This window comes from Octopus sinensis, linkage group LG1, assembly GCF_006345805.1.
Source record: "Octopus sinensis linkage group LG1, ASM634580v1, whole genome shotgun sequence".
Classification (NCBI taxonomy): domain Eukaryota; kingdom Metazoa; phylum Mollusca; class Cephalopoda; order Octopoda; family Octopodidae; genus Octopus; species Octopus sinensis.
In genome coordinates this window covers 43,331,451-43,349,537 of record NC_042997.1, presented here as the reverse complement: position 1 = coordinate 43,349,537, position 18,087 = coordinate 43,331,451, and the positions used below count along the sequence as shown (strand labels likewise).

Genomic DNA, 18,087 nt, shown 5'->3' with positions numbered 1-18,087 from the left:
GACTGTCAACTTGTTGACAAGTATGATCAAAACTAATGTTAAAACAATAACACCTTGTACAACACCACTAAGTCTCTCTCTCTCTCTCTCTCTCTCTCTCTCTTCAACCTTCAAAGCCAAATAGTCCAGAAACAAGCAAATGCAAGATATCCAGCCTCACAATGAGCCAGGTGCTATTTCAGAATATCCTTCTCCAAAAGAAATGTCTAAACAAAGACTAGGGGTCTCTCACTTTCAGGTGTTGGATGGCTGTTGATTCTACTGAGTTCATCCAACCTTTGACAGGCTTTGTTTCTCATCAGGCATGGTGACTCATGAAAACCACCCTTCCTTACCATGCACACTTGGTTGGAATGCCAGTTTAGTCACTGACAGCCTAAGTGTACACACACACACACACACACATGAATTGTGTCACATTAACACAGATAGGAGACAAACATGTGTCAAAAGTTTGAACAAGTACTGCAAAGTATATGCTTCATAATGTAGTCAGTAAAATTTATCTAATTACTGCCAGATTAGAAAGAAAGTTGCTGCTAACGAGTATTGGCGATTAGCAGAATAATAAAGAATTTCTAATATGCTAATTAAGAGGATTTAACAGTGGAGCTAATCACAATCTGCTAATGTTTGCTCTTTGATCCGATGTACAAATGGCTCAGTGACTGGAGTGTCGAGCTCACAATCATGAGGTTGTGAGTTCGAATCCCAGACCGGGCTGCGTGTTGTGTTCTTGATCCAGACACTTTATTTCATGTTGTTCCAGTTGAATCAGCTGTAGAAATGAGTTGTGACATCATTGATACCAAGCTGTATTGGCCCCTTTGCCATTCCCTTGGATAATGTCTATGGTGTGCAGATGGGAGGTTGGTATGCAGGGGCAACTGCTGGTTTTCCATAAACAACCTTGCCTGGACTTGTGTCTAGGAGGGGAACTTTCTAGGTGCAATCCCATGGCCATTCATGACCAAAGGGGGTTTTTACCCACCCCCCCGGCACCTGTGCAGTTGGCACGTAAAAAGCACCCACTACACTCGCGGAGTGGTTGGCGTTAGGAAGGGCATCCAGCTGTAGAAACACTGCCAGATCAGACTGGAGCCTGGTGCAGCCCCTGGCTTCCCAGACCCCGGTTGAACCGTCCAACCCGTGCTAGCGCGGAAAACGGACGTTAAACAATGATGATGATGATAAATACCAAAATAATTGCCAGCTTAGCTAAGTAAAAATAATCTTCTTATAGTATTCTTATATTACTAGTAGACTGCAATATTAGTAGCGGTGTGAAGTTTGAAACTGTAGATTTTAGAAGTTTATAAACCAGTATCATAAACAACATTGTCAATAATCATGCTCAGTAGATCCTTAGTCGTTATTAAATTCTAATTAACTAAACTATATTTTCAAAGAAGATAATCTTGTAATAGAGATAATGTAAAAAAAAAGAAAAAAATATGTTCAGAAAAATAAAGATAAAAGGGTAGCAACAAATTGAGAAAATATGAACAACATTTTGCTGAAAAGAATAATTTTTCTTACCTTGGATAAGAATCTCTATAAATAAGAGTTGGAGAAAACAAAAAGTAAAGATATTTGGAAAAATCTGGACAAACATTATCATCACCTGGATAAGAGCAAAAAATAGATAAAAATATAAGATATAATACATACATTCAAAAGCATAAGATATCTTTATATATAAAAGTGAGGTTGTGTGCTGTCTGTCTCCTACGATTTAGATTCCTAACTACTCCCACATTTTGCAGTGCAGTTTAACCAAAACCGGGTGTCTTATAGTCGTGATTCATATCGAGCCCTTCTGGGTATTAGCGCGCGTCTACGATGAGTCTACAATTTTAAAAATAATTTACCATGTAGGCGCAGGAGTGGCTGTGTGGTAAGTAGCTTGCTAACCAACCACATGGTTCCGGGTTCAGCCCCACTGCGTGGCATCTTGGGCAAGTGTCTTCAGCTATAGCCCCGGGCCGACTAATGCCTTGTGAGTGGATTTGGTAGACGGAAACTGAAAGAAGCCTGTCGTATATATGTATATATATATATATATAAGTGTGTGTGTATATGTTTGTGTGTCTGTGTTTGTCCCCCTAGCATTGCTTGACAACCGATGCTGGTGTGTTTACATCCCCGTCACTTAGCGGTTCGGCAGAGACCGATAGAATAAGTACTGGGCTTACAAATGACTGAAACAAGTAAAAGAGTATCAATTTTTCCCATTTTAATGCATTTTTGGCATATATAAGGGAAGTAACTCTCTAAAAATTTATTATTAAATCTCAGAACGTAAAAAGCTACAGTAACACCCCCCCCCCTTTGTGGTTAGTCATATTGAGATGGCTATTATACTTTACATCTCTAAAAATGCTTATATAGTTATTTCCCTTAAAAACCCGAGCAACGCCGGGCGATACTGCTAGTATAAAATAAAATTCATAATACAAAGCACATAACAACAATGATATAGAGTTACAAAAGTACTTGGAGAGTTAAGATTACATAATGAAATATGAAGTTATAGGGACTGAAGAAATCCTACTTTGAAAATTAGGAGAAGATGATGGTGGTTTCCATGCTGAACAATATAAAATAATTCACCTACACTTACTATCTGCTTTTTTGTAGTTCAAAACCTTTGGTGCATTTTCTCGAACAAAAGAGTGAACTTTCATTATTAGCCGTAACTACAAAGGAAGAAGAAGAAGAAAGAAAAGAAAGAAAACTGTGAGACTTCTTTAAATGACATTGACAAAGTTGAAATTAGAACTCAGGCCAAACACATGAATATTACTGTTAATAAAATTAAGGTAAATATCTTAATAGGCGCAGGAGTGGCTGTGTGGTAAGTAGCTTGCTAACCAACCACATGGTTCCGGGTTCAGTCCCACTGCGTGGCATCTTGGGCAAGTGTCTTCTGCTATATAGCCCCGGGCCGACCAATGCCTTGTAAGTGGATTTGGTAGACGGAAACTGAAAGAAGCCCATCGTATATATGCATATATATATATATATATATAATGTGTATGTGTGTCTGTGTTTGTCCCCCTAGCATTGCTTGACAACCGATGTTGGTGTGTTTGCATCCCCATTACTTGGCGGTTCGGCAAAAAGAGACTGATAGAATAAGTACTGGGCTTACAAAGAATAAGTCCCGGGGTCGATTTGCTCAACTAAAGGCGGTGCTCCAGCATGGCCACAGTCAAATGACTGAAACAAGTAAAAGAGTATCTAATTTTGGCTCCCAGTTTATTGCACCCTTGGATTGTAATGAAACTTGGGGGTAGCATTTCAAAAATAATGAGAAAAGAATTCTATAAATGTATGTGAAAAGTTATGCTACATGGCAGTGAAACATGGGCTGTGACTGCTGAGGACATGTAGAGGCTTGAAGGCTGGGTGGAAAGTGACAGTATGCAGAAACAACCATGTAAGTGATTTGAGAGAAAAAACTGGGTGGACGAGGCATCGGATGTAGTCTGCAAGAGAGAAGGTTGCGCTGGTATGGTCATGTAAACAATGCACACACATCATCATCATCATCGTTTAACGTCCGTTCTCCATGCTAGCATGGGTTGGACGGTTCGACCGGGGATCTGGGAAGCCAGAACGCTGCACCAGGCTCCGGTTTTATCTGGCAATGTTTCTACAGCTGGATGCCCTTCCTAACGCCAACCACTCCGTGAGTGTAGTGAGTGCTTTTTACGTGCCACTTGCACTGGTGCCAGGCGAGGCTGGCATCGGCCACGGTCGGATTGGTACAATTTATGTGCCACCTGCACGGAAGCCAGTCGAGGCGGCACTGGCATCGGCCATGATTCGGATGGTGCTTTTTACGTATATGAAATTAAAAATATAAAACGGCGTCAATTTACCCATCGCACACTGTTTTATATATATGGTCATTGCCAGTACCGCTGAACTGGCTCCTGTGCAGGTGGCACATAAAAAAATACCATTTGAGCGTGACCGTTGCCAGTACCGCCTGACTAGCCCTCGTGCCGGTGGCACGTAAAAGCATCCACTATACTCTCGGAGTGGTTGGCGTTAGGAAGGGCATCCAGCTGTAGAAACTCGGCCAGATCAGATTGGAGCCTGGTGCAGCCGTCTGGTTCACCAGTCCTCAGTCTAATCATCCAACCCATGCTAGCATGGAAAGCAGACGTTAAACGATGATGATGATGATGATGCATGCCTTTCCTCCCTCGGACACACAAAGACCTGTTGAGGCAAGCGAAGTCGATATCGAACCTCATCCAACGACAGGCACCCATGCCAACCCCCCTTTGCTTGCGAAGACCTGTTGGGGCAAGTGAAATCGGAATCGAAATTGAACCAATCCTATGACTGGCACCCGGCAGATGTCAGGACCCCTGGACTGGTGGCACGTAAAATGCACCATCCGAATCGTGGCCGATGCCAGTCCCGCTTCGACTGGCTCCCGTGCCGGTGGCACGTAAAATGCACCAATCCGACCGTGGCTATTGCCAGCCTCGCCTGGCACCTGTGCAGGTGGCACGTAAAAAGCACCCACTACACTCACGGAGTGGTTGGCATTAGGAAAGGCATCCAGCAGTAGAAACACTGCCAGATAAGACGGGAGCCTGGTGCAGCCTTCTGGCTTCACAGATCCCCGGTCGAACCGTCCAACCCATGCTAGCATGGAGAACGGACGTTAAACGATGATGATGATGATATATATATATGTACACAAGTGAGTAGACAAATGAATGAAGGGCACTCAACACATTTATTAGGAATTACAATATACAGATCAAAACAGTTTGATTCAGAATCCTTGGTACTTTGAGTTTCGAGCACATGGCTAGTCTTCAGCCTAGCCACTTGAAACTCTGTATCGAGGATTCTGAGTGAAATTGTTTCGATATATATATGTATATATACATACATACATAGAGAGAGAGAGAGATCAGCTGGGTACTTAGTATTGAGCTTACAGCATGCTAAAGCAATTCTTAGTTGTTGTTTGTTGATATTATATTGTGTGCATTCTTATCTATATAAGTATACACATAGATACATACATAGGTACACAATCCAATATAAACCTAAGGATGGTTCCAAGTGTAGAATATGTATAAAAGAAGGAAACAGGTGATGTTCAAAATTCACAACAGCTGTTTCGGTAGCATTATATTTATGCATTCTCAGATTACATCATGGTAAAAACAAGACTTGTTTTCACCATGGTAGTTGGTAAACTGGTAATTTATTTGTATCTTAACTCTTACTCTCTTTTACTCTTTTACTTGTTTCAGTCATTTGACTGCGGCCATGCTGGAGCACCGCCTTTAGTTGAGCAAATCGACCTCGGGACTTATTCTTTGTAAGCCCAGTACTTATTCTATCGGTCTCTTTTGCCGAACTGCTAAGTGACGGGGACGTAAACACACCAGCATCGGTTGTCAAGCAATGCTAGGGAGACAAACACAGACACACTTATATATATATACATATATACGACAGGCTTCTTTCAGTTTCCGTCTACCAAATCCACTCACAAGGCATTGGTCGGCCCTGGGCTATGGTAGAAGACACTTGCCCAAGATGCCACGCAGTGGGACTGAACCCGGAACCATGTGGTTGGTTAGCAAGCTACTTACCACACAGCCACTCCTGCGCCTGTTTATATGTTTAAAATTCACTCAACAATGACAGGTCTTTGCCATGATTTAATCTAAGAATGCATCTATAAGATACGGCTGAAACAGCTGCTGTGAATTTGGAATCCCACTTGGGTTCTTCTTTTGTGTGTGTGTGCGTGTGTGTCGTCTTGGCATTGCATGATAGCACAAATGATATTCACTATACTGCAAAAATATGCCTGGACATAAAGAAATGTTACTTTGTTTGGAAACAAGTAACAGTTGGTGACAGGAAGAGCATCCAGATGTAGAAATTCTATCTCATCAAATTGTATAACCCATGATGATTTTCCTTAAGTTTTGTTTATTTTCTTATTAACATTTACTTTTTTTATTAACATACATATTGTAATATATAAATTCTGGAGTAAAAAAAAAAAACAAAAACAAACTTATTTTCTTCAAATACATCTGCCAATAAAATCAAATTGTCCCAATTAATGCAACCACAAAGCATTTTTTAAAATCAAACTTTGACTGTTTGTTTGACAAAATGTCATGTAACTGGATATTTGAGTGGGATTTCTTTCACAAATAAACATATCAATTAAACAATGACATTGATTTTTGACAAGAAAATATTATTTTAAGATCTTTCAGACACTAGATTATCATGTAATCCTCTGCAGTGGCTTTACTACCTATACACAATACAGATAAGGTCTGTAGAGTTAATTCAAAGCAAGTACAATGAGTTACTAAAGCAAATACATGCTCATTGAATTAATGCCATGTTATCAATAACATAATGTAAAATAATTATCTCAGTCTTATAGCATTCAGTTTACTGGCAAATCATATCATCATCATCGTTTAACGTCCGTTCTCCATGCTAGCATGGGTTGGACGGTTCGACCGGGGATCTAGGAAGCCAGAAGGCTGTACCAGGCTCCAGTCTTATCTGGCAATGTTTCTACAGCTGGATGCCCTTCCTAACGCCAACCACTCCGTGAGTGTAGTGGGTGCTTTTTACGTGCCACCTGCACAGGTGCCAGGCGAGGCTGTAATGTAATGCTTATTAATTACCTCCACCTTAGCAAATTGGAGAGATTGTTTTCAGTTATGTTTGTTTGTCCAGGACAAGATATCTCAAGAACCGCTGGATGGATTCAGATGAAACTTTCAAGGATGTTTGGCATCATGACTGGCACAAACTGATTAGGTTTTTGAGATTGATTCAGTACCAGACAAGGATTTGGCATTATTTTTCCTGTTTTTTTTTACTTAATTTTTGAGAGTGGTTGGGTTCATGTTTAGTATTCTCATTTGCGAGAGCAGTTGAGTTTATTTCAGATAATCTCATTTTAAAAATCATCTCTGGCTAATCGTTGAGAAATGTTAATTTTGCCTTGGCAGAGGTTTGCACTCTCTGAGTGCTCTTGTTCATATTGTTTTGAGTTAAGGTAAAGGGTAAAGACCCCTTTTGGTCAAGAATAACCATGGGATTGCACATAGAAAGGCACAAGTCTAGGCAAGGTTGTTTATGGAAAATCAGCAGTTGCCCATGCATACCAGCCTTCCCTCTCCACCCCACCAATGTTATCCAAGAAAAAGGCAAAGGGGCTGATACAACTTGGCCCCAGTGACATTGCAACCCATTTCTACAGCTGAGGGAACTGGAGCAACGAGAAATAAAATGTCTTGCCCAAGAACACAACACACAGTCTGGTCCAGGAATTGAACTCACTGACTCATGATTATGAGCCCCACACTCTAACCACTGAGCCATGCATCTTCATTGTTTGAGTTAATTATGCTTTATCTCATAGCTTTGAGATTTCAATGATGTGATAATTTAATTTTAGAATTACATTGTAGGGTAGGTGTGAAAGGCAAGACTTGGCCAGTCTGAATGTAAAACTGGTTGAATATTTGGGCTGGATACACAATGTTGATAAGCCAGTTACTTCAGTATTTGTCCCAAGATAACATCTCTTATCGACATGCTGTGTTAAAAATAGTAAATATCAGAGGGAGAGGAAAATTTGTCCCAGGGAGATTCAGTGGCAACATATTTGCAGCCAACCACATGCTCAGACAAGAATTCATTGCCTCTGATATGAAAAATAAGTGAATAAAACATAACTGATGCTGCAAATAGCCACCGAGCTGAATAAAAATCCAATATAGATGGTTATTTTAATTTAATAGTGCCTCAGTTACACACACTGGATTTTTATTCAGCCAGTTGTTAGTTTCTCATCTGAGCATGTGGTTGGTTGTGAGTACATGTTACTGAAAAGGCTCAATAAGGCTGAAATGCAACTGGCTTTCTCACTGGCCACTGGTTGGAATGAATTTTTGTCTCATTCTGGATTTTATGTTTCTTACACAGCACATCCATAAGAGATGTTGTATTGGGACAAACACCACAGTAACTGGCTTGCTGACAGTGTGCACACATTAAGTATGATACACAGAGGGCTATTTTAATCTAACACTGCCTCAATCGCTCATACCAGATGATGAAAAGTACTGATAACTGCAAAAGAGAAGATAAAAAAAGGTGAAACAGTACCTGTTCTGTGACAATGATTACTGCAGAGGCTGGTGGCAGATTATTTTCATACAAATAATTCACCGGTAGAACAAAGAATAACAACTGATAAGCTACAAAGAGTCCCAGCCAAATCCAGTCCCAAACTTCTGAAAAATGAAAAGATAAAAGCATATTTTAAATGAGAGATATCTATACAAAAATTATTTTAAATTATATGCGAAATTTCTGTTCATCTACATTTAACCCTTTAGTGTTCACATTATTCTGCTGAAATTAATGCTTTTTTATTCACATTGTTTTGAACTAATCAGGCATTAATCTTGTAGCTATGAGATTTTGATGAGGTGGCTGTTCATTTTTAAAACGATATTGTAGGGTTGGTGTGAGAGACCAGATCTGGCCAGTTTGAACATAAAACAGGCAGAATACTTTTGGCCGGATATGGCCGGTTTAAATGCTAAAGGGTTAGATAATGTTGTATAAAAGGGAAAATAAGAAAGTGTCTAACAATGCAGAAAGTTTTTACAAAAACCTTTACATTCCATGTGCAAAGGCCCATTCTCACAAGGAAACAATTTGAAAATGCCCAGTTACACCTATTCTGTTACCTTACTCAAACTCTTCAGCATTAAGTTAGCAGCAGCCACTCACCAACTGTTGGTATAAGCAAACCTCCAACTTGATGTAGACAACAATCTCCAACAGTTGGAGAGTTTTCCCAAACTGTTTCCTTCCGAGGATGGGCCTTTGGACCCAAAATGTTTTATTCTTTTATTTGTTTCAGTTATTTGACTGCAGTCATTTTGGAGCACTGCCTTTAATTGAACAAATCGACCCTAGGATTTCTTCTTTGTAAGCCTAGTACTTATTCTATCAGTCTCTTTTGCAGAACTGCTATGTTACAGGGACGTAAACACACCAACATCAGTTGTGAAGTGATGGTGGTGGAACAAACACAGACACACATACATATATATATATATATCATCATCATCATCATCATCGTTTAACGTCCGTTCTCCATGCTAGCATGGGTTGGACGGTTCGACCGGGGATCTGGGAAGCCAGAAGGCTGCACCAGGCTCCCGTCTTATCTGGCAATGTTTCTACAGCTGCATGCCCTTCCTAACACCAACCACTCCGTGAGTGTAGTAGGTGCTTTTTATGTGCCACCTGCACTGGTGCCAGGCGAGGCTGGCATCGGCCACGGTCAGATTGGTGCATTTTACGTGCCTCCTGCACGGAAGCCAGTCGAGGCGGCACTGGCATCGGCCACGATTCGGATGGTGCTCTTTACGTGCCACCGACACGGAAGCCAGTCGAGGCGGCGCTGGCATCGGCCACAATTCGGATAGTGCTTTTTACGTATCTCCAGTCCAGGGGTCCTGGCATGTGCTAGGTGCCAGTCATAGGATTGATTCAATTTCGATTCCGATTTCGATTTCATTTGCCCCACCAGGTCTTCACAAGCAAAGTGGGGTTGGCATAGGTGCCTGTCGTCGGATGAGGTTCGATATCGACTTCGCTTGTCTCAACAGGTCTTTGTGTGTCCAAGGGAGGAAAGGCATGCATAAGTGGGCTGGGCTCACTTGTCCTGCCTGGTCTTTTCATGCACAGCATATTTCCAAAGGTCTCGGTCATGTGACAATTATTTGGTAGCCATGATAAAACTCAGTTTTGGATGTCGGGGCGGAAACTCATGCTGGCTTGGGTTTCTGCCCCAACATCCGAAACTCAGAGTTTTATCATGGCTACCGAATAAATGTCACATATTATATTTACAGATAAATTCCTCTATTTACATAACATCAAGGTCTCTTTCATTCTTTTGTTGTCTTGCCATTTCTATCAATATATGTATATATATATATATATATATATATATATATACGATGGGCTTGTTTTAGTTCCTGTCTGCGAAATCTACTCAGAAAGCTTTGGTTGGCCTGAACCTGGAATTATGTGGTTTGTAAGCAAGCTACTTACCACACAGCTACTCCTGCAACCTACATAAAGTTTTTTTGTAAAACTGCCTGCATTGTTAGAAGCTTTCTTATTGTCCCTTTTCTTTTCCTTCTTTTGTACAACAATGCTTCAAGTGAAGAACAAAGCTCTAATGTTGTGTAACACATAAGATCAGTAGGGACCTTTTAGATACTGCACCTTCAACAAAAGATTCAGGTGAGATCATCATCATCGTTTAGCGTCCGCTTTCCATGCTAGCATGCGTTAGACGGTTCAACTGGGATCTGGGAAGCCAGAAGGCTGCGCCAGGCCCAGTCTGATCTGGCAGTGTTTCTACAGCTGGATGCCCTTCCTAACGCCAACCACTCCGCAAGTGTAGTGGGTGCTTTTTACGTGCCACCTGCACAGGTGCCAGGGGGGTCCGGCATCGGCCACGATCGGTTGGAGCTTTTAACATGCCACCGGCACAGAAGCCAGCCAAGACGGCACTGGCAACGGCCACGTTCGGATGGTGCTTTTTATGTGCCACCGGCACAGAAGCCAGTCAGGGCGGTGCTGGCATCGGCCACATTTGGATGGTGCTTTTTATGTGCCACCGGCACAGGCATCACAACTACTATTTCCATTGATATTTATTTCGATGTTCATGTTCATGTACTTGACTCAACAGGTCTCCTCAAGCACAACGGGACGTTCTGGGATCCAGGGTACTTTGAATGGGCAATATTTCCCCATTGCCATCTTCAGGGTCATATGAGGATTTGAAATTAGTACTGATATGAGCATTAAAGTTTTAGTTACTGGCATCATTGCTGTTATTATTACTAATATAGTTCAGGTAGGTGATGAGCTGCCAGAGTCACTACTGTGTCAGTAAAATGTGCAGCAGCAGCATTTCTTCCAGTTCTTTACATTCCAAGTTCAAATGCCACCCAGGTAAACTTTGCCTTTCAATCTTTTCAGTTCAATAAAATAAGAACTGGTTGAGTACTGAGATCAATGTAATTGATTTACCCTTCCCTTCAAAATTACTGGCCTGGTGCCAAAATTAGATATATTACTAATACTATTTATTGCCTACAAACTTTTACTTTTTATGCTTATAATACCACTCTTCCTTTCATACCTATTTCTTTACTACCCACAAGGGGCTAAACACAGAGAGGACAAACGAGGACAGACAAACGGATTAAGTCGATTATATTGACCCCAGTGCACCCCGAAAGGATGAAAGGCAAAGTCGACCTCGGCGGAATTTGAACTCAGAACTCTACCACTCTTCCTTTCATATCTATTTCTTTAGTACCCACAAGGGGCTAAACACAGAGAGGACAAACGGATTAAGTCGATTATATCGACCCCAGTGCGTAAGTGGTACTTATTTAATCGACCCCGAAAGGATGAAAGGCAAAGTCGACCTCGGCGGAATTTGAACTCAGAACGTAACGGCAGACGAAATATCTTCCTTTCATATCACTGTCTCACATTTACTGGTAATGCAGTATCTACTTTCTGTTAAACCCCATTTCAGAAACATGTCTTATCAGTAGTATGTTTCTATCATTATATCTCTCTTCTTCCTCAAATAGTTTCTACATAGACAGAATTACAACTACATTTTTAAGTGGGATATTTGAATGTAGTCGAATATGACAACTCATGACATAATTTCTTATATCTCTCTCATTAGAAATTGGAATGAGGTAGCTCTGATAAGATAATGTTATGCAAATTACTACTGGTATTGTTGTTGTTATTACTATTGTTAATTTATCATATTCATCAGCACCATAATTATTAGTATTTGTCTATTGCTTAGAAACTTTGACCTTTGACATACATACGCCACTCCCTCCCCCTTTAAGATCAAATGATGATAGAGTATTTGCTTTCTCTTAAACTCTGTTTAGCAAAATAACCAGTCACTAGTAAGTTTCTATCATTATTTCTCTCTCTCCACATCTCTTTATCTCATCCACTTCAACTCCTTGCCCCTGAACAATGCAAATATTAAGCTAATAATCACTGGTACTCTTGTTAATACTATTATCAATTTATTGCACTCATTAGTATTGTATTTATTTGCATCTATTTATTGGTCTACAAAGTTTAACTTTCAATTAACCCTTTAGTGTTCACATTATTCTGCCAAAATTAATGCTTCTTTATCCAAATTGTTTTGAACTAATCAGGCATTATCTTGTAGCTATGATATTTTGATGAGGTAGCTGTTAATTTTTAAAACGATATTGTAGGGTTGGTGTGAGAGACCAGATCTGGCCAGTTTGAACATAAAACAGGCAGAATACTTTTGGCCGGTTATGGCCGGTTTAAATGCTAAAGGGTTAAATCCTGTTTGGCAAATACATCTTACCGGTAGTATGGAGGACCATAACACCTACCTCATTCTCTATGAATGATCTGTGATCTCATACCAGCCGGAAAACCAAGTATAAATGGGGTTTGGAGACCTCTTAAATGGACAGGAAAATTGCACTAAGTTAACAGCTTTGTGAAAGTAAGGTGGGGAAATTACAGTGTACTGGTGGATGGATTTGTTTGGAATGTATGAATGTCTTGTTTTCCGGCTGGTATGAGATCACAGAGCTATACATCCATACTATCATGCTACAGTAGAGTTAACTCTCTTATAAGAACTTAAAGGCTCAATTTTATTGACAGAATATAATTTCATTATTAACATAGGCGCAGGAGTGGCTGTGTGGTAAGTAGCTTGCTAACCAACCACATGGTTCCGGGTTCAGTCCCACTGTGTGGCATCTTGGGCAAGTGTCTTCTGCTATAGCCCCGGGCCGACCAATGCCTTGTGAGTGGATTTGGTAGACGGAAACTTAAAGAAGCCTGTCGTATATATGTATGTGTTTGTGTGTCTGTGTTTGTCCCTCTAGCATTGCTTGACAACTGATGCTGGTGTGTTTACGTCCCCCGTCACTTAGCGGTTCGGCAAAAAGAGACCGATAGAATAAGTACTGGGCTTACAAAGAATAAGTCCCGGAGTCGATTTGCTCGACTAAAGGCAGTGCTCCAGCATGGCCGCAGTCAAATGACTGAAACAAGTAAAAGAGTAAAAGAGTATAGAGAGTATAACATATTACAAAACTACAATTGTAGGTAAACAATTCCTTGAACAGCATGAATGTAACTTCAGCTTTTATACTGAAATTCTTATACAGAAATCTATAGCATCAAATTAAAACCACTGTGAGATGATTATTTATATAACGTTTATGTTTACAATAGTTTTACTATCATAAATAGATTCAAAAGTTAACTTACTATAAGGTCTGATTTTTTTTGAAGAAGCCCAATAATAGAAAGCTGGATAGAATATCAACAAGGTTGCCAGCTGCATACACACCCAAAGAGCCATTACTTTGGGAAATTTACCAAATGCCCATTGTATCAAATTGAAGTCAAGATGAAGCCTGTAAGATAATAATAATAACTTGGTTAATGCAAAAGGAATCTGAGTCATCTACACAACAGAGGCATTCATACTTTCTTTCTTTGTGTCACAACACTTTAAGACCAGATATTAATGCTCAACAATGGATTTCATTACAGATAAGTTGAAACTTAACAAAGTTTAAATGTAGCAAAATTAGAGCAAGATAGACCAGTCTAGAGAAGATGGAGTTTGAATCTGTATGAAGACAAAATCACAGCTGATACAATTCTTATAAAATAACTGCAAACAAAGAAAAGTGCTTAGCTAAGAACAAACCATTCTGAATTCAGTAACCTAGACAAGATTTTTAACAGGGTTCTCATCTTTATAGGGTGGTAAACAATGAAAAAGACTAGGCTTTAATGAAAAACATGTAAGAGGTGTTGTAAGCAAGGTCAAAATGCATAGTAAATTGAGTAAGTAATTAATACAGAGATACAAGTTCCCTAAGGTTCTGTCTTCAGCTTGCTATAGTTTTAATTCATCATCACCACCAGACTCTAGTCTGATTTGGCATGGTTTTCTATGGCTGGATACCCTTCTTAATGCCTACCACTCTGAAAGTGTAATGGGTGCTTTTATGTGCCACTGACACGGGTGCCATTTGCACGACACCAGGATGCACTTGACTTGATGGGTTCTCTCAAGCGCAGCACATTGCTTCACCACCTCGTCCCACGTCTTCCTGGGTCTATCTCTGCCACAGGTTCACTCCACAGTTAGAGATCGGCACTTTACACAGCTGTCCTTGCCCATACACATCACATGACCATACCAGTGCAGTCATCCCTCTTGCACACCTCATCTGATGCCTCTTATGCCTAACTTCTCTCTCAAGATGCTTACACTCTGTCAAACATGTACACTGACATTGCACATCCAGTGAAGCATACTGCTGTTTGCATACAATCTGCCTTTCACTCTGAGAGAGAGGTTCTTTGTTGCTAGCAGGGCTAGGAGCTCTCTGAACTTTGCCCAGCTTAATCTTATACCTACAGCTATGCTCTTGGAGCATCCACCTCCACTACTAACTTGGTCACCTAGATAATGGAAACTATCTACTACCTTTAGCTTGCCCACTTGGCAGTTGATGGAGTTTATTTTTTGCACATTTTCAGTGTTTATTGTACTTGTGCATCTTCTACATACAAAAGCTAGTTTCCCTGTTAACCTTCCTCTTTTATTGCTGCACTTTTTATATGTCCAAAGCTTACACTGGGTGCATGTTATGGAGTTTCTACATACACCTTTTCTACAGATCAAGCAGGGCCATCTACCTGAAGGGGTTTGTGATTTGTTTGCCTTCCTACTTACTATGACTTTGGTTTTTGCTAGGTTAACTCTAAGACCCTTTCACTCTAGATCTTGTTTCCATACCTGGAACTTTTTCTCTAGTTTAGGTAGTGATTCAGCCATAAGAGCAAGGTCATTAGCATAGAGGAGCTCCCAGGGGCAGCCTGTCTTGAATTCCTCTGTTATTGCCTGGAGGACTATGATGAACAAGAGAGAGCTAAGCACCAATCCTTAATGAACTCCTACTTGAGGTAATAACACAAAAGTTCAAAATAAATGCCCTTAGAAACCTATTTGCAGATGACTTGGTTCTCAATGCAGAATATGCTAAAAACTGAGAAATATTTAAGAACTTGAAGAATAGTCAAAGCCAAACAACCTAAATAACATTACAAAGACTAATTAAAAAAGAAAGAAAATTCCAGTGTTTCCTGTGAAGTGGTCTTGCTTGATAAAGGATTTCTAAAACTGGCACAAAGACAGTTTTAGAAATCCAAAGAATGGTATAATCAAAGAGGATGGTACTGTGTACTCAGCATAAGTAATGGGTACAAGAGGCAAATCTCTTGTAGATAGGCAGAAATAACCATTATGAACTGATCAGATGGTCTGCTTGATGTTTTAGACAACTCGTTATCTAGGTTACCTGATTAGTGATGAAAGTATCTTTAATTAAAATATTGTAATTACAATATGAAATAGTTTGAAAAAGTTCAGGCAGCTGTTACCTCTGTTGGCAACAAGAGATTTCTTGAGTCAACAACAAAGCCTCTACCTGGTTGCTCAACCTGCTAACCACATCAGCCAAAACTACCTCTATCAAATTCAACTGTTTTTTTTTTTTAATCAAAGTACATATCAGATAATGTAGTCCTAAAACAAATAATAAAATTGGTGGGGTAGGCATAGATGGAATGCTTTTAATCATATGTCTGCTCAATGAGGGCTGACCTAGGGCTAAATAAGAACAGATTCCCTTTGTGTGGAAGTCAGAATGTACAAGGAATGTGTTAGAAGCATGATGCATTGACACTAAGTGTAGAGAGCAGCAATGGCTGGAGCAGAATGCCAGAGTGTGACCTATTGCTTATGTTAACAAAAACTTACATGAAAGGCAGAAAGCTAGTCAGCAGGTAAAGTAAATGGGTCTAAAAGATATGTTAATTAAGGTATGCAAAACGTATAGTTGTATTAGTAAGGACATGTGATGAAAACCATTGGGTGAAAAAATTGCTAGATGCTGACAGTAAGAAATATATATAAAAAAGGGTAAGTGGTGAAGACAGAAATGAGGTGAGTAAGGATGGATAAGGGTGACAATATGATATACTAGAAAGAGTACAGGTAAGATGGACATAAAAATGATATTGATGATGATCCCTTTACTTACCTGCCTGTGTCAATGAGATCATATACAATAGTATTTAGACTAAATACCAGCAGAATGGCCACAAAGATATTGTAAATTGTTTGGATATGAGTTATTTCCAACAACTCTCTGGAATATAAAAAAGAAATAAATCATGAAAAAAATTGCAAAAAAATATTAAAAAACAAAACATAACCAAAAAAAAAAGGGTATTTTGTCTACAAGGGGGTGCTGAAATGTTCTTGGCTTTAAGAGTATCACAAAAGGGTAGGGTTGTTACTGTTACAGGAGAGGCAGGACAACTATTTAGAAGATATACAAAAAATCATGATGGGATACAATATATATATTTTTTTTTTGCAGATTTAATGCATGATGACAGTACCTAACAATGAATTTTGGTAAAACTGAAGCATCGGCAGTCATAAAGTTCCTCTTTTTGCAAGGGAAAGAAGTGGTGGAAATTCATGGAAAGATGAAGGAAGTCTTGAAAGATGGTTGCCCATCTTACACCACAGTGAAAATCTGAGTGTCAAGGTTTTGAACTGGTCACTTCGAGATCACAGATGAACCCTGATCAGGACAGCTAATTTCTGTAACCATAGAGGACAAAGCCAACACTGTGCACAGCACAGTTCTTGAGGACTGCCAGATTTCCTACAAAAGAGTTGGCCACATCATCTACAACATTCTGGAATTGAGAAAGCTTTCTGCAAAATGCGTGCCAAAATACCTGAACGCAGATCAAAAGCACAAAATGACAACATCAAAAGAAATTTTGGACTGGTTTGCAGTGGGAGAGGCTGATTTTATGGTTTGTTTAGTCACTATGGATGAAAATTGGCTGCTCCATCCTCATGATCCTCAGATCAAGCAGCAATCAATGGAGCTGTGCTGTCTGGTTTGTGCAGGACTGTACACCACCACACACAGCACACGATACTTTATGGAAAATAATTGACTTTGGCTTTGAAATAGTAGACCAACCATCTTACTCTCTTGACTTGGCCCCCTCCGACTATCACCTCTTTTCACAACTGAAGAAACATCTCAGAGGAACAAAATTTCACACTGATTTGGAAATGATCGCATTTACAGAGGCTGGTTGGAGACCCAACCCTCTGAATTCTTTTTACAAAGCTTAGAAAAACTGAAGGACCACTGCAATAAGTGTATAAATCTGAGAGAAGAATATGTCGGATAAAATCATAACTAACTCATCTTCCCGTATTTTCTTTTACCCAAAGCCAGGAACTTTTCAGCCCCCACCCCACCCTCTACCCCAGTACATTACAAACCTTTATTGATCTTGGAAGTAAAAATTGAACCAAATTATACATTCTTGACCAGTTAGCCATCACTGTCCTCATTCCCTTTAACTCTTGTCATGTGGGATCATGCTGGCCTTAGATTAAATCAGGGCTTGAATCCTATTAGTTTCAAGGAAGAATTCAGCTGACATAGAAGCAGACCGAGATTTCAAATGAAATTTTTCTTCACTGGCTGGACAACACAAATTTCATTCAAAAGCTGTTCAATTTAAGCTTCTTAAACTAAATATTTGTTTATACGCAATTTAGTTTTAGGCCCATTCTGCTATTTTCATCTTTGCATACCAAATACTTCAATAACTGCGCAAATAAATGCTGGAGAATCTATGACACTTTAAAAAGGAATTTATAAATAATAAAGTGCTGCAAGATAGGCAGAGAATCAACATTATATTTTGACCTTGAATATAACATAATATCTAAAAATACACTATATACTTTGTTCATTCATTCTAGTAATTCTATTGACCGATAGGAGTGCC

At 39.7% G+C, this 18,087-nt stretch overlaps 1 protein-coding gene across 3 annotated transcripts in view; it reads right to left on the bottom strand.

Moving 5' to 3' along the window:
• LOC115211603 (sterol O-acyltransferase 1) overlaps window positions 1-18,087 on the bottom strand; it is a 72,290-nt gene that overhangs the window by 21,116 nt on the left and 33,087 nt on the right. For 2 of the 3 annotated variants that reach the window (XM_029780186.2, XM_029780205.2), the window contains 5 exons: window positions 16,296-16,403; window positions 13,441-13,589; window positions 8,197-8,324; window positions 2,618-2,699; window positions 1,540-1,624 (listed from right to left, as the gene is read on the bottom strand). In XM_029780186.2, the coding sequence (XP_029636046.1) occupies window positions 1,540-1,624; window positions 2,618-2,699; window positions 8,197-8,324; window positions 13,441-13,589; window positions 16,296-16,403 (552 nt within the window). The remainder of the gene's footprint in view (window positions 1-1,539; window positions 1,625-2,617; window positions 2,700-8,196; window positions 8,325-13,440; window positions 13,590-16,295; window positions 16,404-18,087) is intronic. The other variant, XM_029780195.2, reaches the window with a different exon arrangement.